The 26682-nt window shown below is 38.5% G+C and overlaps 2 protein-coding genes across 3 annotated transcripts; both read right to left on the bottom strand.

The window, feature by feature from the left end:
- Nucleotides 1-10445: 10445 nt before the first annotated feature.
- LOC103426251 (G-type lectin S-receptor-like serine/threonine-protein kinase At1g11410) lies at nucleotides 10446-15473 on the bottom strand. 2 transcript variants are annotated; one of them, XM_029103260.2, is made up of 7 exons: nucleotides 14131-15473; nucleotides 13600-13728; nucleotides 13285-13484; nucleotides 11802-12012; nucleotides 11352-11583; nucleotides 11068-11218; nucleotides 10446-10986 (listed from the first exon to the last, which is right to left on the bottom strand). In XM_029103260.2, the coding sequence occupies exons 1-7, from the start codon at nucleotides 15440-15442 to the stop codon at nucleotides 10678-10680; spliced, it is 2544 nt and encodes an 847-aa protein (XP_028959093.2). In that variant the 5' UTR covers nucleotides 15443-15473; the 3' UTR covers nucleotides 10446-10677. The 2 variants fall into 2 exon arrangements, with proteins under 2 accessions (XP_028959093.2, XP_070678970.1); XM_070822869.1 differs by having other exon boundaries at nucleotides 11352-11577.
- A 1898-nt stretch (nucleotides 15474-17371) lies between these two features.
- On the bottom strand, nucleotides 17372-20350 carry LOC103419351 (G-type lectin S-receptor-like serine/threonine-protein kinase At1g11410). The gene is made up of 7 exons (XM_029103606.2): nucleotides 19396-20350; nucleotides 19165-19302; nucleotides 18833-19038; nucleotides 18413-18623; nucleotides 18095-18332; nucleotides 17872-18019; nucleotides 17372-17786 (listed from the first exon to the last, which is right to left on the bottom strand). Exons 1-7 carry the CDS (start codon nucleotides 19655-19657, stop codon nucleotides 17691-17693), a joined length of 1299 nt encoding a protein of 432 aa, XP_028959439.2. The 5' UTR covers nucleotides 19658-20350; the 3' UTR covers nucleotides 17372-17690.
- Between the last annotated feature and the right edge of the window lie 6332 nt (nucleotides 20351-26682).

The raw sequence follows: 26682 nt of genomic DNA, 5'->3' as shown, positions 1-26682 counted from the left end.
TTTTATTTTTACTTTTTACACATCTTTTATTACCTTATGTATTTTCATCATTTTTAATTCATATAATCCGACGATTAAAAATTAAGAAATATACGTCAAAGATAAAAAAAAGGTAGGTGGATAGCTCCACCCTTAACTTAAAAATAATATACAGTGATGTATTATTATTGTTATTATTTTAAAGATAGAGTGCAATGTGCTTAAACATAATTGCAGGAAAAGTCAGGTGCTTATGGGTTATGGCCAAACGATGAGGTATCCACATCCCCGTTAGGGATATTTGACTTTGTCGATGCCTCCAGAAACTCGGAAAATATTATAAAATAAAATAAAAAAACTATATTTCAAGTAATTAACTAATTCAATTTCTAATAAAACAAAAGAGCATATACTTTCGTGCAGGAAAAATTCTTTTGTCCAACACTTAGATTAGATGGAGTGCCTATCTAAGGTGTGACGTAAGGAGAGTATAACCGGGTCGGACATTATTTCGAGGGAAATTGGGCACTTGAAATCGTCCGGTAACTGAGTCGCCATTTCTTAACTCGCTCGCGTCACTCGGTAAAGAAATGAAATGGAAGAAAAAGGGTTTACGAGGTTTTTGGGTGCTCAACTGGTGGAGTGTCTTTGAGAATTCAAGACTTCAAGACTTCGAGCGAAGAGAGAGAGAGAGAGAGAGAGAGAGAGAGAGAGAGACTTTCACCACCAAATCCTACACTCACAACACATTAATACGCATTTTCATGCCAAAAAAGAAAAATAACAATTGTAATACACCTGATGAAATTACTATTACACCCTTCTCACATTTTGTTTTCAAAAGTGTTTTTTTTTTTGGAATCTTAATCAAACACTCCTAGTACTGTTCACTTTTAACGTGAATGACATTTTTTACCTTGAAAAGTCACTTCTGGTACTATTCACTTACAATTTATATTGTCCTTTTGATTAAAAACTAAAGTTTTTGAGAACTTTTCGTTAGTTTTTATTTTCTTTTTTCTTTCTTTGTTTCGAGAACTACCAGATTATTCGCAATTTGGAATGTTATAACTATTGTATCTCGAGTTAATCACATATCTTTACATAACTAGATTTTAGCACATAATATTGAATGATTATTTACATAATTGGATTCTAAAATGCATAACGGTATACAATTATTTCAGATTACTAAACAATTATAACGGTAAGTAAGTTTTCTTCTCAAGGGCATCTCTCAAAAGTACTTTGAAATGGACATTTTATAATTTTTTTCTTTGCTGGAAAATTATCCAATGGTGAAATATAAATTATCCATCTTCGTCGAAAAATGTAAATATAAACTTAAATTTATTTCTTTTTTTACATATTTTGGTGATGAGTCCCGCTAATCAAAGAGACAAAATTAAATGGGATCTCAAATTTCCATTATTCTCATTGGAGTATAGCTTCATTTACATCTATCAGAAACATAAATAAGATTTTTCTATCACAAATTTTTATTTTCTCATTAGAGTATAGATGCCCTAAACATCGATTCGGATTTGTTGCGTATATAATACTTTGTGACATATTTGCTTTAAGGATTTTACTCTTCTTGTGTTTTTGTGCAAACTCTATCCAAGTTAATTGCTTGGTCACTGAAATTATCTATCCAGTTAGCATCTCTGTATTTATTGGAGAAAGTCATCATTTATCTGCTTTTCAACTTAACGACACAAAAAGGTCCCGTCTTTGGCTAAAACTTCAGGGGGGGTGTTTTCGTAACTTTGTTTTTTTCCTTTGGTTTCTAACCTCAACAGTTACCCTACAGTTGAAGCATGGAATCAATCGCGATTCGCGACTATACTTCTGCTATGGAATTTACTTAAATGCCCCTATTAGAGTCAACATTGCCAGCTATAAACATTTGCCGACTCAGAATACACGTGTTTCTTCCCCTATTGTCACGTGACCAATTATACACGCCCCCCCTTTCATACAATAAGGCCCGACAGATTTTTCAAGATATGTGGCACATGAGTGAAATATCATATATTATTATTCAATTAAGGAGATAATTAAAAAAAAATCTTTAATTAGATAATGACATGTAAAGTACCACTTTGTGTTTTGATTACACTAAATATTTCAAAAGCACTAATCTCACATTAGGGCTGGTTTGATATTGTTGTACTTTAAAAAAAAAATTGTTTCTGCTGTGCTATGAGAATAAGCAGCTGTGAAATAAAGCAGCAGAGTGTTTGATAAACTTTTTTGTAAATGTGCTTTTGAAAAAAAAACAATATTATAGTGTTTGATAAACTTTTATGTAAAACAGATGTAAAAAAAAAACTGGTTTTTCAAAGCTGGGTTTTGCAGCTTTGTGTTTTTGGGTTTTTTTCACCAAAAACTGTGAAAAAAAACTAAAGCTGAATGTTTACCAAACATAAAAAAACTCCCAGTTTTTTTTAATAGCCACTTTTTTTCAGAATCACCTTAGTACTAAACTAAGGCTAAGTTTGACAAGTCCTCTAATCAAGTTTGGGACACAATGATCCTCGACCTAGTAATATAAGTAAGATAGTGCTATTCATGCACTTATTTTTATTTTTTGTACACCTCTTTTAATTTTCAGTTTCGAATCAAATGAATCGAAGAAGATCAATAACAAACAATTAACAAAGTTCTGTGTAAAGTAAAATTGAGTTATGAGTGTATAAATATATCACTTTCATCTTTCTATAACGTCCAAGTCAATTTAAGAAATTTTATACTTATTAGAGATAAAACATCGTAAGACTAACTGATCACGTAGTTAAAAAATTTCTCGCTCTGCTAAACTTTGATCAAATCATTCCAAGTAAACGTGTTTCGACGGACCTTAAGTTCTCCGTCCAAATTTGTTTAGGAAACACAAACGATATCAACACAAGCATCATGAAATGTGAACCCTCTGATCCAAGCGTGATTAATAACTTGGTTACGACTTCACGGTTGACAAAAGAACACAGTTTATTATTTTCTAGGTTGAATAAAACGCAGTCCGTGCTTTTTTTTATTTTTTTTATTTTTTGTTGAGATATTCCGTGCTTAATTTTTTTAGTCGATAGGATTACCGTCGAATGTTTTCTTCCATATTTATAATGCAACTACGCAAGGTCTGCCTCGTTAATATCTCACTGTTATTAAATCAATTTCTTAATTATGACGCTTTCTTTTCTGTTGTCAAAAGATTTAATAAAGACATTTAATTGATAAGATTATAAACTTTGGTAGCGGTGGTTTTGATGTGGCCTAGTTTGTTAGTGATAATTTAATGTGGTCTCGTTTATATGACAGTGACATTATGGGTGCACTGGTATAATTAAGTATGTTGCACCTGCCGTCTTTGTGGCAGATTTGTACTGATTGTGCTTGTGCTAGTTCACACGCTTGTGGTATCCAATAAAGGATTAGCATTATTGCTCGTTTGTGTGAACTACCTCCAAATCATATATTTGTGAGTCTTGTGACTAGAAATTGTATCCATGCGACAACCTAAATATTTGCTATCGTTCGTTAATAGAAAATTACTATCATTTCTTGTTAAAAGAAAAATTCATGAGGAAAATGACATGCATGCATAATTAAATCTTGTGACGCCACTCGGCCTTTGAATATTAAAAGCCTAATTTTGATCAAGAATTGGACACATTACATGTCTTATTTAAGAGAGTATCTTATCAAGTAAATTAATTTTGTGTCTAAATAGTTTGATTGTATATGTAAATATCCATCAAAGAGTAACGACTGAAATCGAACCATGGAACTAAGAATGGTGTGAAAATGATTCTTTCCCACAAGAAATGGATCATTCAACTGTGTATATCTTGGTTGGCTACCTTACTCTGTGTGTTTTGTATGAATAGATGATAATGATCATACATTATTTTAAAAAACTATTTATGTTTATAATTAACTATGAGCTCGTTTGGAAGTATTTTTGAAATAATAGAAAACACTTGTAAAAAAAATACTTTTGGGCCTAAAATTATTTGAAATTTTTCTTACAAAAAATTGATTTTAAAAATATTTTTACTAAAAATGTTTTCAACAATTTTAAATGTACTTTCAACCGAGGCATATAAGTTTTTCCTTTTGATCAACAAGATAGAAAATATGAATTTAGTACCATCTTCCAAAATTAATAAGAAAAAGTCACCCAACTAACTTGGTGATGACGACCCATTTTTGTTAGCTCATGCTTTTTGACTTTTCAATTGCTCGTGTAGATAAAAACAAATCTCAACCTCCTTCATGGTTCAATAATTTATTTAACTCTTTTGCTTTCTTCTGCCAAAGTACCAAAGTTTAAAAGAGCAGATTGTCTGCCATTTTTTTCCCATATCCTTCTCATCTTCTTCTATTTGTAGGATCACGGTTAAGCCACGTCAATATTTTATATTAATTTTTTAATAGAGATAATAAAACAAAAAGCAATATGAATATAAAATGTTGACGTGGCTTAACCATGACCGCACAAATAGAAAGGGATGAGAAGGGCATGGGAAAGAAAGGGCAGACAATCTGCCTCCAAGTTTAAATTCATGGTTTACCTCTTCTTTACGTTACCAAAGTGGATAGACTAAATTATGTTAGTACTGGAAATGTGCCGCCATTTGAATACAATTGTTTGGTGTACGTGTTAACCGAAATGCTCATCTTATTATGCAGTTTTGTTTTTATTTTTTGGTGTGTTTTAGGGCTTGTTTAGAAGTATTTAAAATAACTGAGTGTGATTTTAGTAAGAATGCTTTACGCAGGGTCTGGGAGAGGTGAATGTCGGCTAGCCTTACCCCCATTTATGGAGAGGCTGCTCCCAAGTCTCGAACCCGAGACCTACCGCTCATGGGCGAAGGCACTTGTATGTTATTCGCAGACTCATCGTTGTGCACTCATCGTTGACCATGAATTTTCCCAGACTGTGGTGAAGGAGGTTATTCGCTCTACTTGGAACAAGATGGCGGTTATTCGCGTTCTTTGTGCAAAAGCAAACTTGTATGTTATCACAGTTGGGGAAGAAGCTGTCGCCATGAGGCTTTTGGAAGGAAATCCCTGGTTCATCAGGGACTATACCTTCTCAGTGAAACTATGGCCGTCATTTCACTTTCTCGATGATATAATCCCTAACAGGGCCATTTATTGGGATCTAGGAGCACGGTATCCCTAGGAACTAATGCACCTTGAAGAATGTGAGATGCCTGGGTTTTAAGATGGGGGAAATTCTAGAGGTTGAGGATCCTCTGGAAATGGGGTTTAGAGGCTTTCTCCGCATGCGAGTCGATTTTGATACCTCGAAACCATTGCTCACCAGCTTCTCGGTGTCATGCCCAAAGCTGTGTTCATATACTATTCGGCTACGCTATGAAGGTTTCAGAATTTTCTACTATAAGTATGGTCGCCTAGGTCATTCAAGCGGCTGCCCTCGTCCGACTCCCATTCTGCCGTCTGGTGAAAGCCGATTCAACCAATCATTTTGCATCGAAAGTCTGTTTAGGGCGAGTTTTCTACTATTCCCAATTTCGAGGCTGTTTAGCAGAGATGGGGCTAATAAGCACCATTGGAGATGCAAATGGGAAATCGACGATTATGGTTTCTACGACCTGCTGGACGAAGATTCAGACATTCCGACTACCGTATTCCTGGCTAGACAGGCCAAACTTGATCAATCCAGACTGGCAGAGTACACCGATAATTCTCTGACCGTCAGACCTGCCATCACTGCGACTGCTAACTCGTTGTCCCCCTACGATCCAATTGTTGCATCAGAAAGAAGTACGTGTCCCCTCTTATCATCAGTACTGATCGGCAGCCACATTTTAATCACAGAACCCTTTCTCTAACGACACCATGTCCATAGCTGTTAATGGGCTTTCCTTGGAAAAAAAACTAGTGTGACCCCAACAAGCTTCCTCTATGGGCCTTAAAAGATGTGGATGAGTTTTTACGAGCCTCAGATCATGTTCAAACCAGCCCCTCTAAGTTCTTAGCCCAAGGTTGTTTTCCACCTGGCACCAACTTATTACACATCAGCAATCTTGAGCTCAAGCATACATCTCATCTGGCTGAGCAATCCAACGGTAAAAGCGTGAAGTCAATTTTGGTCTCTCCCTTGACCAAAAAACCTCGACTTTCCCTCAACTTAAAAAAGGGTCGTCCCCTCTATCTCTTAAATCTGAACCTTCGTAGCTCCAAATCCAGGTCTGGTAGTCGTATGGATGCTGAATCCCCCTGTCTCAGGTCAGCACATGACGATGAGGTTTTAGATTCTGATCATCTTTGCGACATCGCTATTAGCCCTTCTAAAGAGCTGGAATAGGCTGAGAATAGGGGCTAGCTGGGCAGGAACATTCACCTACCTTCGACATCATTGGCGACGGTTAACAGGGTGCAACCGCATCATAAACCATGAAATTCTTATTCTGGAACTGCTGGGGGCTTAGGAACCCCTGGAAAGTTCAGGCACTGCAAGACATCATCAAGTAGCAAGATCCCATCCTAGTTTTCTTGTGTGAAACCAAATCTTCGCGTCATAGTATTTTGTCTCTGAAATTCAAGTTAAGTTTTGACAGGTCATTTTGTGTCAAGTCTCGAGGAAGTGCGTGAGGCCTCTATTTGCTATGGCACTCCAGCATTGACTTAAGGATTCTCTCTGCTTCTGATAATCACATCAATTGAGAGATTGGATGCAACACCGACCCTCTACACTGGAGATTTACTAGCTTTTATGGCAACCCGATTACAACCGAAAAGGCAACCACCTGGAACCTCCTTCGCTCTTTAGCATCAGCTAGTTCCCTCCCTGAATTATGAGATGGGACTTCAATGAGCTTCTCAGCGCTAACAAGAATGAGGGCGGCCCATCTAGGCCTATCAAGCAGATTCTCGACTTCAGGTTGGCGGTGTCTAATTGCAATCTCCTGGACCTTGGTTTCTCTGGAAACTAATTCACCTGGATCACCACGCAGTCGGGAGGCATAAAAGAACGTTTGGACCGGGTGGTCTTGGCATTCCCTCTATGGAGATTCTTATTCTGTAATGCCAAAGTTCACCATATGGATCCCACAAAACTTGATCATGTTCCTATTATTCTCTTCATAGACGGGAAACTTGTTCCCAGGAGGAAATGTCGACATGGATTCTAATTCAAGAAGTTTTGGGCCTCCCACGAAAACTGCGAGAATGTTATAGAGGAGGCATTAAGTCGTCCTGTAACCAGGGTACACATCCAAGTGGTCCACAAAATTAAGGCCACCAGGATTGCCCTTCTTAAGTGGCAACATATGGTCTTCAAAGGACGTATTGAGGATATAAACGAAATACGTTTGAAACTTGGTTTTATTCTTGCTTAACCACTGTCAGAGGCGGCCTTAGCTGAAAGGAAGCTTCCAATGGAGTGTCTCGATGTCTTATTGGGTCAAGAAGAAACTTACTGGCACCAACAATCTCGATCTCTATGGCTCAGCCAAGGCGATAGGAACACTCGCTTCTTTCACAAACGGGCTAAAAACCGCAAGTCCAAAAATCTTATCAAAGGGTTATATGGTAGCAATGGCAATTGGATTTCTGATGAAAAGGGTATCGAGTCCTCGATCTTAAACTATTTTGAAGACTTATTTAAAGCTGGTCCGACGGGGGGTGGTGAGGAGGTGCTCCAAACCATCGATCGTCGGGTGACTTCGGAGATGAATCTCAGATTGGATTTGCATGTATCTGCTGAAGAGGTTCGGGATGCTATCTTTAATATGCAACCTTCAACAGTGCTGGGGCTCGATGGAATGTCCCCTTTTTTCTTCTAACGATATTAGGCCATTGTTGGAGCGAATGTGACGAACGCCATCCAATGCATTTTCCAATCGGACAGGTTACTAAAAAAAAAAATTCACCCATGTTTGCCTCATCCCCAAAGTAAATGACCCTAATGATATCTCTCAATACAGGCCCATAAGCTTTTGTAACGTCCTGTTTAAGATTGCTTCCAAGTTATGGCAAATAGGTTGAAAGGAATTCTAAACCACATCATATCTCCTGCTCAGAACGCATTTGTTCCGGGAAGAATGATATCAGACAATTTGATTCTGGCTTCAGAAATCTCCCATTCCCTCATGAAGCGCCATCGAGGAAAAAAAGAGTTTTTATCCTTAAAATTGGACATTAACAAAGCATATGACAGAATTGAGTGGGATTATCTCAAGAGTATTTTAGTTCGTATGGGGTTCTCATTGAATTAGACCAATCTGGTGATGGAATTCGTATGCTCAGTATCGTACTCTTTTGTCATCAACAGTCGTCTTTGTGGCTACCTCCTCCCCTCTCGTGGGATTCAACAGGGCGACCCCATTTCACCATATCTTTTCCTACTCTACACAAAAGGCTTATCTAGCCTCATACATTATACCCAATTATACGTATACACGCTATCGATTCCACATATCAACCAGCATCTAGTCATATGGAGCACATCATAAGGAATTCCCCTAATTACTATTTCTACTAAAAAAATCTAATAAAGTACCTAACTCATCTCCAGACTTTCATCCCTATCACATACTAGGTAGTAATGCCAAGTTCAAATAGGTATTCAGTTGGCAATCATATCCAAATAATTATCAAGCAATAATTAGATCCCATACTTGTCATAACATTCATCATAATTATCATTCATATTATTAAAAAGATAATTAAACACATATATATCACAAACATCATCAGTACACAAGCCAAATCATATGTAATAAGCATAGGCCTATGGCTAAATATATAAAAATCACATTTCAATAGAAATCATATTTATAAGACCAAATCATATTCACAAATGATACCAACATAAGAAATCAAGATAATAATCATATCTCATATATTCAAGTCACTATCTAACCAATATAGGCCCACTAGACTTCAATTAGTCTCGTAGTACTAATTTTATTATTTAGAACGTTTCGAGACATGTTGACCACAAATCAACTCTCTGTCAACGATAGGGTCCACAACTCTACGTAATTCGATCCTAAAGATCCGCACATTAGATTTCTGATCCATAACTTCCCAAAGTCCACATTATGCTTCTAGAATAACATACTAAAATTTCATTATGATCAAACGGTCGGATCTCCGCCAATCACGAATTTAAATGGTTGTCGACGTTTTATTTTACAAACTTGTAAATCCAATTCGGGAAGATCCGTACATCTATTCCCAATCCGTAAGTTCCTGTTATCCTCAAATATTACATACTATAACATATTAAATTTTGGTGACGATCCAACAATCTAATCATCGATTCATATAATGTCTAAGTGGCGGTCTCCATCAAATCTATAACCATATGACGAGATTTCGTCAATCAGACTTCACATATGGAATTGGGGTATCAAATTTATCCTAGGAAGGTCAGGGGTTACTTCGGCCTATGCGCCGCCGCACATGGCAGTCGGCCGCCCCGACTTGTCGGAAAATTCAACTAATTCCAAAAATTACCAAATTTTACAGGCATGTAGATCTCAATGAGGGGAGTAATTTTTATACCTATGGCTAAGGCCAATTTGGCCTGGAAACTCCTGAAATCACCCACGAACATCCAGAACCCTAGAATTAGGTGTGCTTCAATACGAACTCCATACTTGCTCCGACGTCTCCAAGGTTGTTTGGGCTTTATTCCTGGGTTCAAGGAGAGTCTAATGGTGGTGGTAATTGAATGAAATCGTTTCACAAATGATGAATCATGACGAGGTTTCCCACGGTACCCATGGTGTGTTTTTCACCAAACTACAACTAAATTTCCTATGATTTTGGGTGGGAATGGTAGATGAGATGTTGTAGAAGAGGTTGCAGTTGTTGGTTGGTGGTGGTTCGACGGAAAAAATAGCGGAAACCGCCGGAATTAGAACCGGGTCAAACCTAGTTGGGTGGGTCGACGGGAAAGGGGCATTTTCCCCTCCTTCCTTTTTCCTTTTTCTTTCTCATTTCTTTCCTCCTCTTTCCTGATTGGTTGCTTCCCCCCCCCCCCCTTTTTTTTTCAATTCTGATGGTCCACTTAACCCCATATCTATCTGGGCCCTTACCCACAAAGTGGGAGATAATCAATTCCTAAAATTTATAGTATCACAACTTCAAACGTCTTTAACTATACCGTTATAATCCAGACTTGCAAACGCCTTTCGCCTATGCATTCGTGGGATCAAGCTTTATTCGAAAACGTTACTTATGACCTCAAAAGGTCAACAAGTATATAATAACTTTCCAAACTTCACTCTTCGTAACTAGTTTAATTGAAATCTAAATTCAAATAAATTAATATAAATTCTTGAAAAATAATATAAAATCTCAATACTACAAACATGTAGATTATAACAGTGAAATCCAGGAACGGGATTTCACAAGCTTGGTTGGACTGATGCTGAATGTTGCAAATAATTTATAGCTTGTATTTACAACAAGACAGATGATGAGTATAACAGCTATAGAACTTAGATCCCCAATTATAGGGCATATATTTTATAACGTGTATTTACAATAAGACAGATGATGAGTGTTGCATATTAATATAGAACTTAGATCCCTAGTTATAAGGAAAATTATTGAGTGAAATCGGGGTATATCCTCTCTTCTTATCTCACTCATCATGTGATTCTCAATTGAATAATATAAGTCGGTCTGATTATACGTCTGGTTCTCCCCTTAGCGACCTTCTGCTTCTGTATAGGTCATGTCATTTACAGAGCAAGCTCCATCAGTATTGGTTGATGGGTCTCCACTACTATGATAACCACTCTTCAACAAAAATCCAGGTTGCTTTGGTGAAGGAATTGCAGCATCATTACCCAACATGGAAACCACTGCTGACATGAGTGGACGATCCTTCGCTTGCTCTTGCACGCACAAGAGGGCAATGTGAATACATCTTAGAACTTTGTTGACAGGGTATGATTCTCCTAAAGATGAATCAATGATTTCCAAGGCTCTATTTTCCTTCCACAAGTCCCAAACCTAAAAACCATTTACAAATTAATCATCAAGTTATAAAAGCAGATGGAGAGAAGTTTGGTAATGTTTTAATGTTATGCTTACATGTCCAACTAAATTTGAGTAAGGACTATCGTGGTGGTAGCCGATGTTCTTTCTGCCAGTAACAATTTCTAGTAGTAAAACACCGAAGCTATATACGTCAGACTTTACTGAAAAAAGTCCTTCCATTGCGTACTCTGGTGACATATAACCGCTGAAACAACAAAATAAAATTGATTAATTATCACAGCTTCTTTCTGTATTATTCAACAAAAGTTAATTGTATAACTCGTAGGGATGAAACTTAAAAAAAAACAGGTGTACTTTCAGTTTTGAATGAAACTTACTATGTCCCAACCACACGGTTTGTATTTGCTTCAATTTGTTCAGCTCCAAATATCCTAGCCATACCAAAATCTGAAATCTTGGGGTTCATAGCAGAATCCAACAGAACATTGCTGGCCTTTAGATCTCTATGGATGATTCTTAATCTTGAATCCTGATGAAGATATAAGATCCCTCTAGCAATCCCACAGATTATCTCAAAGCATCTTGTCCAATCCAAGAACTCCCCTTTTGCTTCATATGGGAACAAAATAAGCAAAGTAAATTAGATTGTATTCTTGCTTGGTTCAAGGTTTCTAACCGACAATTTTAGATACACAAGGGAAAAGAAAAGTGCTTGTAACTAAGTTGAGTTAAGAGCATTCAATCCTACACCTGAGGTCCTGAGCTTGATTTCCCCTCCACAATATTGCTTGTATAAAAAGAATAACAAAAGTAAAAGAAAGACATACCGAAAATGAAAAAGTCAAGACTTTTGTTTGGCAAGTATTCATAGATCAACATCTTCTCTTCATCTTGAACGCAGCAACCCATGATCCTCACAAGGTTCCTGTGTTGGAGCTTTGAAAGCAGCAGAACTTCATTCTTAAACTCTCCAATTCCTTGGCCAGAATTCTTGGCTAGTCTTTTCACTGCTATCTCCTTTCCATTATCAAGCACACCCTGAATTTATAATCCAAATTCAACTTATAGTGCACTTACCTTTCATGAAAATTGTCAACATAATCATAGCTCTATATATATATATCCTCTCCTTGAAATTGCATTTATACATTAACAAAGGAGTAAAACTCAATGCATATGCATAAAAATGCTTTGACTACATCAAGTGAAGGAGAAACGCGATTGAAATAACAAAAGATCGCAGTATTGTGAATTATTACTTTAATCTAAAGTAAGGTTTTCAATTGCATTATTTTGTTGTATTTACAACTCTGCCACTATTTTGTTTGTTGACCAAAATGCCCACAATTTTGTACAGAGGGTTTGGGACGGGATTGGGAATCAGGTTAGACGCGCTCTCCTCTCACCTCTTTTCCTCTTTCTCTCCTACGCGTGCGCTTTCCTGCCATATCTCATCCCTCATCTCTCTATTGGAAAACCCACAATGTTTCATCTGCCTCTGCTCTTTTTTTCTCTCCGATTCCCGTATCTCTCGATGTTAGAAAGCGTTTTACGGTATGTTGAATTTCTCGAATTTCCCTTTATTTGGGTTTCCTCTATCCTTTTTGCGTTTGATTGGGAGTTTATAAATTAGGGTTCTTGGGATGTGGGAATTTATATATACTACATATATATTAGTATGGCTTACCATATATAGATTTAAAACTTTCTACGTGTTTTATACAGTTTCAAAATCCACATCACCGTGTGGGATAATTGTGAAAAGTAGAAATAAGATAGTTCCCATCACTTATCGATTATTGATTGAGTTTGAATTTTAATGAAATATATTTTTGAGTCAGCCTTTCCAGTCTTTATTGGACGGGTCTCTTGATTTTTGTTAACTGTAATGGTCTTGTAATCCTATTGTTTGCAAGTGTCAATTACCTGTGAGCTAAATGTTAGCTTAGCTTGAGCAATATAGTTTGGATATATATCCTTATGGAACACTACCTTGTATTTTTCTGAAACCATTAACAAAGATTCACTTTTTGTCTAAAATCTCTCTCTCTCTCTCTCTCTCTCTCTCTCTCTCTAAATCTTGCTCCCTCTCTCTTCTTGATTCTCTTTCTTTCTCTGCAAGATTTCTTCATTATGTTCTTCTGTTTAAACTACAAGGGTATGTTCTTATGTTTAAAGTACAAGGGTGAGTAGAGGAAAAAGTAATAAAAAATTTGATTTGGAGTGCAGATGGCTAAAAAATATATCTAAAAAATGTCTATTCAAAGTTTGATTTGTGATTTGAGACATTATCTGAGGGCAACTACGTACCTTATAAACGGAGCCGAAACCACCTGTTCCAAGCTTGTTGTTGGAAGCAAAATTATTTGTGGCCTTAACTATGGCACTTAGTTCAAAGAATGGTAATTCGGAGTTTATTCCACTTTCATCAATATTTGTTCTAGCAGAAGAATCTTCTCGGGAGGTTGATGCTATGGTCGTATTGAAAAATTTATCCTGACTTCTCTTACCTGTGAAAAAAGTACATAAACAGATAATATTGTGTTCTTAATTAATTAAAACCAATATCCAGTTAGATAATTGTGAATGATTAGAGGGCAACCTAGTAAAAGGAAATTTGTTTACCTTTTCTCTTCCTCTTTACCAACCAACATGCAAGGGAAAACAAGAGGAAGAACAATAGACCAAATGCTACTGAAACTTCCAGCTTCCTCTTCTTGCCAAAAAAACTGTTTGACTTCTTTGCGTATTGAGCTGTAGATATACAAGCATTTATTTCCATGTTTAAAAAACCTTGTAAAAATTCGGGAAAAAAAAAACCTTGTAAAAAGCTCCAATCAACATAAGAACTAAATTTTTAGTATTAATTTATAGAAATTTCAGAATTTTTTATAAAAAAAATTAGTCCTCTAAAAAAGTCATCTTACACGCTTGACTGAATAATTTCACATTTATTATTCGGCAAGAGACCAGTGCCAAATGATTTTTTTAGAATGACAACAAACGTACAACTACCAAACTAAAGAATAATTCCTTAAATTTTTTAATGAAATAAAGAAAGAAGATTTTTTTTTTTTCATGGAACCTCGGTGTTACGAGGGGAATTATTGATAAGGAAAATATAAGAAAGAAGATAAATTGATAATGGAAATATACCTGAAACATTTGCATCAACTCGCACATATAAATCTTGACCCGTATCCAAATAAGTCCTTGCGTCCATCAAGTCCCCATGCCATGTTATACAGCCACTCCCTCCCTGCCTTTCATCTGCATTTGCGTATGCCGTGCAAGAACAATTTCTCAGGCATTCTTCTTTACATGCTTCCCGACTCCTACTCATGTTCACACGTGCCGTAGAAGTGTCCGGCACCTTCACACGTTCCAACTTCACGAACCCTTCCCCGTTTTGGCAAACGGATGGACCCTTTTGCCTCACGCACCCGCCTGACCAATCTCTCAAATACCACTCATGTTGCAACTTGGGTTCGAATCCAGGTAGGCATTTGCACTCAAATTTATCTTCAAAGTTTGGGTATGGGTAACAAATGCTATTCGGACCACACACCCCGTAAGAATCACACTGCCAATCCGGCGACCAATGCGGGACCCATTTATGCACTTCATCGTCCCATGCGGACCGTTCAATGTTTCCTGATTCATCGATCACCAATTTTACGAAGCTTGATTCAGGAACTAGATCCATGATGGATACCTCATCTTGATTGTTCACAAAAGTAACGTTGGTGAAGAATAGTTTTACCATTGCAGGCACCCCGGACCATCTTTCACCGGTCCAAGGTCCAGTCCGCCACAATCGAGTCTGACCCTTGTATAAGAACTCCTGTGGACTCTCACTTGGCTCCATCCGGAACGAACAGTTGCCCATTCCCGGATCATCTTGGGACTTCCAAGATGTGAGGAAACGGTTCAATCTGGACCGCCTGTCCAGCCCAATTTTCATAAAGGGAAGCATCGTATTTGTGGGATAATCAAAACCTTGCCACACCTTTTCACCATTAATTTCAACAACAAGATTTCCCTTATTCGAAAGCTTGGCTATCACGGAATTGTTTGGAGAAGAGACGGTGAGATTAGCGGACCAGATAGGGGTGTTTTGGTCCTCCCCATAAATAACAAGGCCACCATGATCTCCATGAATGGCTAGAAGTCCATTTCCAGCAGTAGGAACTATGGGGTTTTCTCTGTTTGCAATCCAGACAATGGTTTTGATTGGAATTTTGTTGTACCAAACTCCGATGTAACGGTTACGAGAACTGCCTGGCTTAAAAAACCCTAGTGCAAAGATTTTAGTGGTGGAGAGAAGAACGTCGTCCTCTCTTAGGGGTTGGCTTGATGTAATGGCGTCTAGGGTAACCGAAATGGAAGAGGGAAGAATCACAAGGAAGACGAGCAATACAGTACTGACAAAAAAGAATTCAGTAGAATTCATTGTTAGCTTTCTCATGGAGGAGTTTAAGTGCTACAATGGTTGCTTCTTTCTCATACGCTCGACTTCCAGTTGTATTCAGTAGATAGATAAGACAAATTGGCTCTGAATGGGGCCAAGTCTGTACGAGTACGACCCGTAATGAATGATTTTACGTTTCATTTTTGTCATAAAATTCAACACCACGTAATGCCTTGTGAAAGTAACTTCCGCCATGGTTGGCCTATCTGATGCCCTTTCTTGCACGCAAAGTACGTCCGACCCAAAGATGGATCGACTATACCTAATCCCTTCTCCTCTCCATATATCCGATGCATTTTTTTCTACCAAGAGTTTTGTTATCTTTGAATATGTCGACAAATCTTTATGTTGCTTTCCATCGTTGTTCAAAGAAAATATAATTACCTTCAGTGCCGCGAGGAGACTATTGCAATCATTAAAAGAAAATTAACAGTATGTACCATGCATAGAAGTACAGTACATTGTCTGAAGTGTAATAACACATGAACGCATAATTGAAAGAAGAAGAAATGTTGTATAACCTAACCATTACCGTGCTACAAACGTAGTTATCGTCCCGTTGTTTAGAGAGGAAGCTCCTCTGTTTGACACTGCTGAGTTTGGATTGTTGGATTGTAATATAAAAGCAAGTTTCTTGGGAGAGGGAAGAGTTGTTTTATTACCCAACAGAAGAAAACTTCGGACATGGTTGGCCTATCTGATGCACTTTCTTGCACGCAAAGTTGCCCGATGTGGATGCATCTTGAAACCTCGTGACCAGGATACGTCTGACCCAAAGATGGACCAGCGGCGAAGTGCAGTGTTTAACTGGGGAAAGCAAAGAAGAGGTCTTTAGGAGAGGGACTGAGAGGAAGGAAGAAGAAGTGGCCATTGCCATCTGGGTCGTGTTTGGATTTCAGAATTATGATTGGGTTCGTGTGCAACGGTGGAGGGTGAGTGAGAGTGGCGTTCGTGACTTCGTTTGTGGCGGAGGTTTGGCTTTCCGTTTTTGTCCCATCCCCTCACCAAATCCCACACAGCCGGCGATCTTACACAGCGATCATCAACGCGTGGATCGCAAAACCGAAAATTCCGCCCAAAGACCCAAAACCCATTCCGAAGCCCAGTGGCAATTTTGCAAATAACGTTAAATCAGGGGGCAGATAGACTCAGTAGTAATTTCATAAAGTAATATAATTGCCTTCAGTGCCGCGAGGTGACTATTAAAATCATTAAAAAAAAAAAAGAGTGTAGATAAGCATAAAATTATAGTATGTCTGAAGTGTTATAATATATGAGGGCATCATTTTTTGGGTCCACATAAGAAGACGTCCTTGAAAGAAGAAGAAATGTTTTATAACCTAAGTCTTTAGCATGTGGTCCAATAATTTAGTATTAATAATAATTTAACAAAAAAGTCATTAGCGTGTTACCAGCGTAGTTATCGAAAACTGAGAATTTCAATTTAGCTTTACACTGAACAAAGAAATTTAAAATTATTAAGGAATTTCAAAATGATGGAATTTTATTTTTTAGAATTTGTAAAAAATTTGATTTTTTTTTTGTTTGGTTAACCTACAAGAACGATCGAATCTGAACAGGAATTTTTTATTTTTAAACTTCCACTCATAAAAATTTAGAAATGACATTCATTTACATAGAATTTAAAACACTTGGAGTCCCAAATTCCAATTTTTTTTCACGCGAAAATTCAAAATTTCTATGTTTATGAATCCAAAATAAATGAATTGGTGCATATTAATTTATAAGTTCTAACTTTTGTCAAAATTCCAAGCTTATTTTTGTAATAAAAAAAAGTTAAAAACTCAAACTTGTTTTGTTAAGAAGGGGAATTCGCACGCTACCTGTCACGCCCAAGATTTTTGTTTACAACTGAGAATTTCAATTTGTTACTCACATGTCTTCATGTTAAACATTTGGGCCTCGTTTGGATTCTAGGATTTGAATTTGAATTTAAAATCCTCACATACAAAGAAATCTCGATTTGAGTACAAATACTTTAAGAAGTAAAGCAAAATCTCTACAAGGGCCTAAAAAGTGCAAACTCAACGAGCTTCAATAACTGTTACTGTTATATCATTTACAGAGGAAGCTCCTCTAGACGTTGAAGAATCTGGACCGCCGGTTTTGAAGCTAGACGCTGCCTTTTTGGATGTGGAAGATTCGTTTCATTCCCCAGCATGAATACAACATCTAGCATGGCTGGCCGGTCCGTTGCGTTTTCTTGCACGCACAAGAGCCCAATCTAAATGCATCTCATAACTTCATGAGTCGAATACGACTGGTTCAGTGATGAATCAATTATGTCCAAGACTTTTCCTTCTGTCCACAAGTCCCATATCTGAAACAAGTGTGAGCACAATGTTTAGATCATTGGACTATGCAAGAGTTAGATTCAATGTCTAAAAAATTATTTGTCTACTTACAAGTCCAACCAAATTCAGAAAGGTGTTTTCGAATTGGAAATTGTTCTTTCTGCCGCTAATGATCTCTAGTGCCAAGACTCCGAAGCTAAACACATCGGATTTTGTAGAATATAGCCCATCCATAGCATACTCTGGTGACCTGTAACCACTGCAATCACACATTATCAGTACTAAAAAAAATATCAACTCCAGAGTTTTATTTCAAGTGAGAGGAGAGAATTACTAGGTGCCAACAACTCTATTCGTGTTTGCTTCAATTTGGTCATCCCCAAACATTCTTGCCATGCCAAAATGTGATATTTTTGGATTCATTGAACCATCCAGTAAAACATTGCTTGCTTTCAAATCCCTGTGGAATATTTTTAGTCTCGAATCTTGATGAAGATATAGGACGCCTCGAGCAATCCCAATGATAATTTGAAACCGCTTTCTCCAATCTAACAACGACTTTCTGTCTTTATCTGAACACAACACATAAAAACTTCTATTAGCTACAAGTTTAGGATTTCTTAATTTCAGCATGTATTCATAGATTGCATACCGAAAATGCATAAGTCCAAGCTGCGATTCGGCATGTATTCATAGATTAGCATCCTCTCTTCTTTATATATGCTGCAACCCAAAAGCCTAACAAGATTTCTATGCTGAAGCTTTGCTATAAGCATTACTTCGTTCTTGAATTCATCTACGCCTTGTCCTGAATTTCTCGATAATCTTTTGACAGCTATATCCTGTCCATCAGCTAGACATCCCTGAAATCACAGTGAAGACTCGACAATCTTAATGGCAACTTCAGATCGATATAATGTTTACATCCAATTCTGTCTTATCTGCCTCAATGTCACAGAGCTTATGTATTGGTATATTTGCAGCAGAGTAAACAAAGTACACGGAAGCGTATTTCATATTTTATTTGAAGCCACACAACGCTGAGACACTCAAAATGATCTAGGGAAAGTACCTTGTATACCGTGCCGAAGCCGCCATGTCCAAGCTTGTTAGCAGAAGAGAAGTTTTCTGTGGCTGCAACCACAGTGGTTAAATCGAAAAAAGGTAAATCTGTGTCTCCTCTGTGTTCATCAACCTCATTTTTTGTTGGCAAATCTTCATAGCTTCGTACACGAGAAGCAGCGGGATCGTTCAGAAATCTGGGTTCTCCTCCTCTCCCTGTTTCAATTCCATTGAAATTTCAGGGTATAAAAAATTTCACAAAGAAAATGAAATTTGAGCTGAAATAAAGCTGCAAACAAATTTACAAGACGATAGAAGGGGAAACTTTTCCTTTTCGCATACCTTTCCTTCTCCTTTTCCTGAACCAATATAGAACTGCGAGGATGAGCAATGAGGCGACAGAAATTGACACTACCAATATAATAGCAAGTCGCCTTCTCCCGGAAAAATACCCTCCTCCTGACTTGTTTTTATACTGAGCTGAAAAAATGAAAAAAAGATCAATTCACCAGTGCTATGAATGGTATGAATTTGAAACATGTAATTGACGCAATCTGTAGGAAAATAAGGTACCTAAAACTACTGCATCAACGCGAATGTACAAATCTTGCCCGCCTTCTGTGAACTGCTTAGTATCCATCAAATCTCTATACCATGTCATGCATCCAGTCCCTCCATTCCTCACATCTGCACTCGCATATGCCAAGCACGAGCAGTTCTTCAAGCACTCCTCCTCACACGCTTCTAAGCTCAAATTATTCTCCAATTTTATAGAGGACGTGTCTGGAACCTTTACATTTTCCATCTTCACAAAATCCTTGCCGTTCCTGCACATGGACGGCGAACCCTGCGGCCTCTTGCACCCATCTGTCCCATCTCTTAAATCCCAATCCTGCGGTGAGGTTGGTTCATATCCGGGGTAGCATGTGCAGTTGAACCCACTGTTGGTGTAAGGATTGCAATTGCCAAATTGACCACACTTGCCATAGCTGTCACAGGCATCCAATGGTGCGGACCAAAGCGAAACCCACTGGTGCTGCTGGTCCTGCCATGATAGCTGGTTGAGTGTTCCCGACCCGTCTATTGTGATCACCGAGTAAATTAAAAGGTCGAGAACAGTCCACTGCACAGAAATTCATCTTTGTTGTTCAGAAAATTGATCTTAAACACAACGCTCCGATGCATGGCAGGTATGCCGCCCCATTGAATCCCGTTCCACTGTCCTGACCTCCACCACTTAGCGTCATCCTTGTACAAGATCAACTGAGGCGATCCATTCGAGTCCATTCTCAACGAAACATTCCCCGTCCCAGGATCATTGTCCGAGTTCCAACACGTGAGGAACCGGTTTATGCCACTTCTTCTGTCCAACCCGGCTTTCATATTCGGAAGAAGAATATTTGTAGGGTGATCAGTGCTCTGCCAAAACACATCCTGGCTGCCAACCAAAACAAGGTTTCCTGAATCAAGAATTTGCGCAAAAATATTATCGTTGCTCTCTGATGATATCGAAACATTTGTTGACCACAGAGGAATAAGGCCTTGGCTAGTATTGGCTTGCAGCACTAGGTTTCCATCAGAACCTATTGAGAGAACTCCTTGTTGGTATATGGTCCAGCCTATGATCAATGTTCTAGATTATTCTAGTAAGCAAGAGAGGAGGCGGGAGCATGTTAGACAATTCTTGCATGTTATTAAGTTGATGGAAGAAGTTAGAGAGTACTAGCTTCCTTGGTTGCAAATGGAAAGATCTAGAAGCTACAATTATGTGGCTAGTCTAGAATTTTCTATACTAGAGGTTTGAAGAAGGAAATAGAAACTAGTAGAATGTCAAGCTCTCACCTATAAATATGGGTGTGATGTAACCAATTAAGAACCAAGTGTGAGTAGCAAAGGATCAAGTCCAAAGCTAGAGTTCCACTCCAAGAGTGAGAGTGAGAGTGTTCCACTACACATTGTGAGTGAAGTTTAGAGTAATAGAAAGTGTGTGTCATACTTTCTTGTATCCATCAAGCCTTGTCTTTGGCTTGGTAAGACTACTCTTGTTGTACTCATCTTTTTCATATAGTGAAGATTGATCCTTGTCTTATGGACGTAGGCATAAATTGCCGAACCACATAAATTCTTGGTGTCCATTTTCTACTTTACCTTGTGCATTCTCTATCTTGTAGTACTGACATTCCTAACAAGTGGTATCAGAGCCAAGTTGGCTCGTACTACGAGATGGAAGGAAGTGGCACTATGATCAAACTCACCAACTCCAATTGGGTAACATGAAAGCCAAGGATGAAGGACATTCTTTATTGCAAGGATCTGCATGAGCCAATTGAAGGAGATGCCGCCAAGCCCGAGAGCATGTTCGATGCCGAGTGGAAGAAGATGAATCGTAAGGCTATTGGTACAATTAGACAATGGGTGGACGATAGTGTTTTTCACCATGTGTCTAATGAAACCAATGCCCGCGAGTTTTGGACGAAGCTTGAGTCCTTGTTCGAGAAGAAAACTCCAGCTAAGAAAGCATTCTTGATCAAAGAGCTCATCAATGTGAAGTACAAGGATGGTTTAAGTGTAGCAGAACACTTGAACAATTTCCAGAATATCATCAACCAGTTGGCTACTATGAAAATGACGATCGAGGATGAGCTACAAGCGCTCTTGTTACTTGGATCCTTGCCAGACAGTTGTGAGACCTTTGTGGTGAGTATAACTAACTCTGCTTCTAATGGTGTTCTTACCCTTGATAATGTTAAAAATAGCATGCTCAATGAAGAAACAAGGAGAAAGACTTCTGGCACAGATAGCAGCCAAGTATTTGTCACAGAGAACCGTGGAAGAAGCAAGAGTAAAGGGCCTAGAGGTCATGGCAGGAGTCCTAGTCGATCCAAGTCAAGGTTCAGGAGTGCATGCCACCATTGTGGCAAACAAGGCCATATGAAGAAAAATTGTCGAGTTTGGAAGAGAGAGCAAAAAGAAGGAAACAATCAGAAGAAATATGATATTGGCAATACCACTGCTGTCATATGTGGTGATGTACCAGAAATATTGTCTGTTGGTGAATGTCTGCATATGGGCAACTCTGACAGAGACATTGAATGGATCTTTGACAATGGAGCTTCCTTCCATGCTACGTCCAAACGGGAGTTCTTCAGTACATACAAAGAAGGTGACTTTGGCATAGTGAAGATGGGGAATGAAAGCTATTCCAAAATTCTTGGAATTGGTGATATCTGCCTAAGAACTAATCTTGGCTGCCAGTTGATGTTGAAAGATGTGAGACATATTCCTGATATACGTCTCAATCTAATATCCATCGGTACCCTTGATCGACAAGGATATTATCACCATATTGGCGAAGGAAAATTGAAGCTTACCAAAGGCTTAATGGTGGTAGCAAGAGCACGACTTTGTTGTACGTTGTATCGGTCAAATGCCAAGGTTTTGAAAGGTGAGTTGAATGCTGTGGAGGACTCATCTCTAGACTTGTGGCATAAGAGACTAGGCCACATGAGCGAGAAAGGCCTACAAGTTTTGGTAAATAAGTCTCACATTCCTTTTGCCAAAGGTACGTCGTTAAACTCTTATGAGCACTGTTTATTCGGAAAACAAAGAAGAATTAGTTTTTCTGTTCCATCTACAAAGAAAGGAAATTTGTTAGATCTTGTTTATTCAGATGTGTGTGGTCCCATGGAAGTCGAGTCACTCGGAAGAAATAAATATTTTGTTACTTATATTGATGATGTTTCACGAAAGGTTTGGGTGTATTTGTTGAAATCCAAAGACCATGTGTTTCAGACATTCCAGGAGTTCCATGTCATGATGGAGATGGAAATTGGGAAACCTCTCAAGTGCCTTCGTAACGACAACGGCAACGAGTACACATCTCACCAGTTTAGAGAGTATTGTGTAAAACATGGCATACGTCATGAGAAGACAGTTCCTGGAACTCCACAACATAATGGTGTTGCTGAAAGAATGAACCAAACCATCATGGAGAAAGGCAGGTGTATGATGAGGACTGCAAAGTTATCTAAGCAGTTCTGGGGTGAAGCTGTAAGGACAGCCTGCTATTTGATCAACCGATCTCCATCAGTACCATTAGGTCTTGATGTTCCGGATAGATTATGGACTGGTAATGATGTGTCTTACTCTCATCTGAATGTGTTTGGCTGCAAAGCTTTTGTGCATGTGCCCAAAGAGCAGAGATCGAAGTTAGACTACAAAGCTACACCGTGCATCTTTCTTGTTTATGGCGGTGAAAATTTTGGTTACAGATTATGGGACCCATACCAGAAGAAGTTTATCCGAAGTAGAGACGTGGTCTTTTATGAAGATCAAACAATTAGGGATTCGGATAAAGAGGCACAACCAGATGGCGCAGTCAGAGGAGTTGATCCATTAGCTTCAGATGAAAAGTCATGATGACATCCCTGAAGCAGCTGCAAATGAAGTGCCTGCAGAACCAGATAATGCTGATCAGGGGGAGCCTGATCAAGATATGCCAGACCATGAGATTACTGATCAAAAGGAGTCTAGTCAAGAAGAGCAGATTCAAGAAGAACCCAATCAGGATGAACCTCCAGCCCTGCAAGAGCATGAAGATCAGGTCAGAAGATCCAGCAGAAGTCGAAGACCATCTACTAAGTATTCTTCATCAGAGTATATCATGTTGACTAATTATGGAGAGCCTGAAACTTATAAGAAGTCCAGAGCTCATAACGACAGTGATAAATGGATGAAGGCAATGAAGTCAGAGATGGATTCCTTATTAAAGAATGATACCTATGAGCTGGTGGAGCTTCCAAAGGGCAGAAAAGCATTGAAAAACAAGTGGGTATTCAAATTGAAAAGGAACGACAACATGACAAGGTACAAGGCTCGTTTGGTTGTCAAAGGTTTTGGTCAAAAGAAAGGAGTTAACTTTGATGAGATTTTGAGCTCGAGTTATCCTTGGTATGGCAGCAAGCATGGATCTTGAGCTTGAGCAGTTAGATGTTAAAACTGCATTTCTCCACGGCAATTTAGAAGAGGAGATATACATGGAGCAACCCAAAGGCTTTGAAGTCAAAGGTAAAGAAAATTTGGTGTGCAAGCTCAAGAAAAGCTTATATGGTCTTAAGCAGACTCCGAGACAGTGAAATAAGAAGTTCAACTCATTCATGGTGAGTAATGGGTACAAGAGAACTCATGCTGACTCTTGTGCCTATATCAAACAATTTTCTGGAGGTAAATTCATCATTTTATTGATTTATGTTGATGACATGTTGATTGTCGGTCAAGATGCTTCTATGATTAAAAAGCTCAAAGAAGAGTTATCTAAGTCCTTTGACATGAAGGACTTAGGGCCAGCCAAGCAGATTTTGGGCATGGAGATAATTCGTGACAGAAAATCCAAGAAGTTGTGGCTGTCACAAGAAAAGTATGTTGAATGGGTGCTTGAAAGGTTTAACATGAAAGCAGCCAAATCGGTAAGCTCACCTTTAGCCAATCATATCAAGTTGAGCAAAGAGTCGTGTCCAAAAACATATGAAGAAAATGAGAAAATGGCAGTTATTCCCTACTCTTCAGCAGTAGGAAGTATCATGTATGCAATGGTGTGCACACAGCCAGATATTGCTCATGCAGTATGTGTGGTGAGCAGGTTTCTCTCTAATCCAGGGAAGGACCACTGGGAAGCTGTTAAGTGGATTCTCAGATATTTGAAGGGGATTTCTAAGATGTGCTTGTGCTTTGGCGGTTCCAAACCAATCTTGGAAGGATTTACAGATGCTGACATGAGAGGTGACCTGGATGGTAGAAAATCTACGTCTGGGTACTTGTTTACTTTTGCAGGGGGCGTGTCTTGGCAATCCAAGTTGCAAAAGTGTGTTGCTTTGTCCACAACCAAGGCTAAATACATAGCCGCTACAGAAGCATGCAAGGAGTTGTTGTGGCTAAAACGGTTTCTCCAAGAGTTGGGTTTGAAGCAAAGTGATTATGGCGTTTATTGTGATAGTCAGAGTGCTCTGGATTTGAGCAAGAACACTACATATCACTCACGCACTAAGCACATTGTTATTCGTTATCACTGGATTAGAGATGCTATCGAGAACAAGTTGCTACAGCTGAAGAAGATTCATACCGATAATAATTCTTCAAACATGTTGACAAAGGTAATCACAAAATCAAAGTTGGAATTCTGCATTAAGGCTGCTGGGATGGACTCCAGGTACTTGGAGTCATGATCGAAATTCCTCCCTCATGGACTGGAGGGGGAGATTGTTGGTATATGGTCCAGCCCATGATCAATGTTCTGGATTATTCTAGTAAGCAAGAGAAGAGGCTGGAGCATGCTAGAAAATTCTAGCATGTTATTAAGTTGATGGAAGAAGCTAGAGAGTACTAGCTTCCTTGGTTGCAAATGGAAAGATCTAGAAGCTATAATTATGTGGCTAGTCTAGAATTTTCTATACTAAAGGTTTGAAAAAGGAACTAGAAACTAGTAGAATGCCAATCCCTCACCTATAAATATGGGTGTGATGTAACCAATTAAGAACCAAGTGTGAGTAGCAAAGGATCAAGTCCAAAGCTAGAGTTCCACTCCAAGAGTGAGAGTGAGAGTGTTCCACTACACATTGTGAGTGAAGTTTAGAGTGATAGAAAGTGTGTGTCATACTTTCTTGTATCCATCAAGCCTTGTTTTTGGCTTGGTAAGACTAATCTTGTTGTACTCATCTTTTTCATATAGTGAAGATTGATCCTTGTCTTGTGGACGTAGGCATAAATTGCCGAACCACATAAATTCTTGGTGTCCATTTTCTACTTTACCTTGTGCATTCTCTATCTTGTAGTACCGACATTCCTAACACTCCTGACCTGCCATTGATGGGATTATCTCTATTGGCCACCCACACAACCAAGTCTTCCGAAAATTTGTACCAAATTCCTAAAGAACGATAAAGAACGATAAAACTTCTTCTACAAGATTGTATTTCACTCAATGAATTTACAATTACACAAAAGAGAATATATATAGCCTTTAGCTCTTTACAAATATACCCTTGACTATCTTAACTAAACTTGTAACCATTCTAACTAACTATAGTTAATAACAAACTGACCACATTTAGCTTTTACTAATCTATTTAACATCAATAGAAATGGAAGACTTGGTATCTTCCTTAATACACCCCCTAAAGCGAGAGGAGGAATCCGAGTTGATTCCATTGGGAAGCTTAGAACACAAGTATCAGAATTGATTTTTAGACAAAGATTTTGTATGAAGATTAGCCAATTGATCAGCACTGCAAACAAATTGGACTTTGAGAAGATTAGCTAGAACCAGTTCGCGACTGTAATGATAATCAATCTTAACATGCTTCGTGCGAGCATGAAAAACAGGATTAGAGGCTAAAGAGATGGCTGAAATGTTATCACACCACAGGATAGGCAGTTTAGGGAGAGGACAGTGAAGATCACGAAGGATTTTACAAACCCAAGTGAGTTCTGCAGCCGTATGAGCCAAAGATCTATATTCAGATTCTGTAGAAGAACGGGCGACAGTACTTTGTTTCTTGGCACTCCAGCTGATGAGGTTGGGACCAAGAAAGACACAATAGCCACTAGTTGATCGCCTATCAAACGTGCTTCCAGCCTAATCAGCGTCGGAGTATGCGAAGAGATCGACATGACCCTTTGTAAACCATAATCCCTGGGAAACAGAACCTTTTAGAAATCGAAGAACTCGTTTGGCAGTTTGAAAATGTTGTTCACGTGGAGCATGCATGAACTGGCAAAGATGATTGACAGCAAAAGCAAGGTCCGAGCAAGTCCACGTGAGATAATGAAGGCTGCCAACAATTGAGCAATACTCAGTAGGATTGG

This window comes from Malus domestica, chromosome 05, assembly GCF_042453785.1.
Source record: "Malus domestica chromosome 05, GDT2T_hap1".
In the NCBI taxonomy this organism is placed as follows: Eukaryota; Viridiplantae; Streptophyta; class Magnoliopsida; order Rosales; family Rosaceae; genus Malus; species Malus domestica.
Note: the sequence above shows the minus strand (reverse complement) of the source record. Positions and strands in the feature narration are given on the sequence as shown.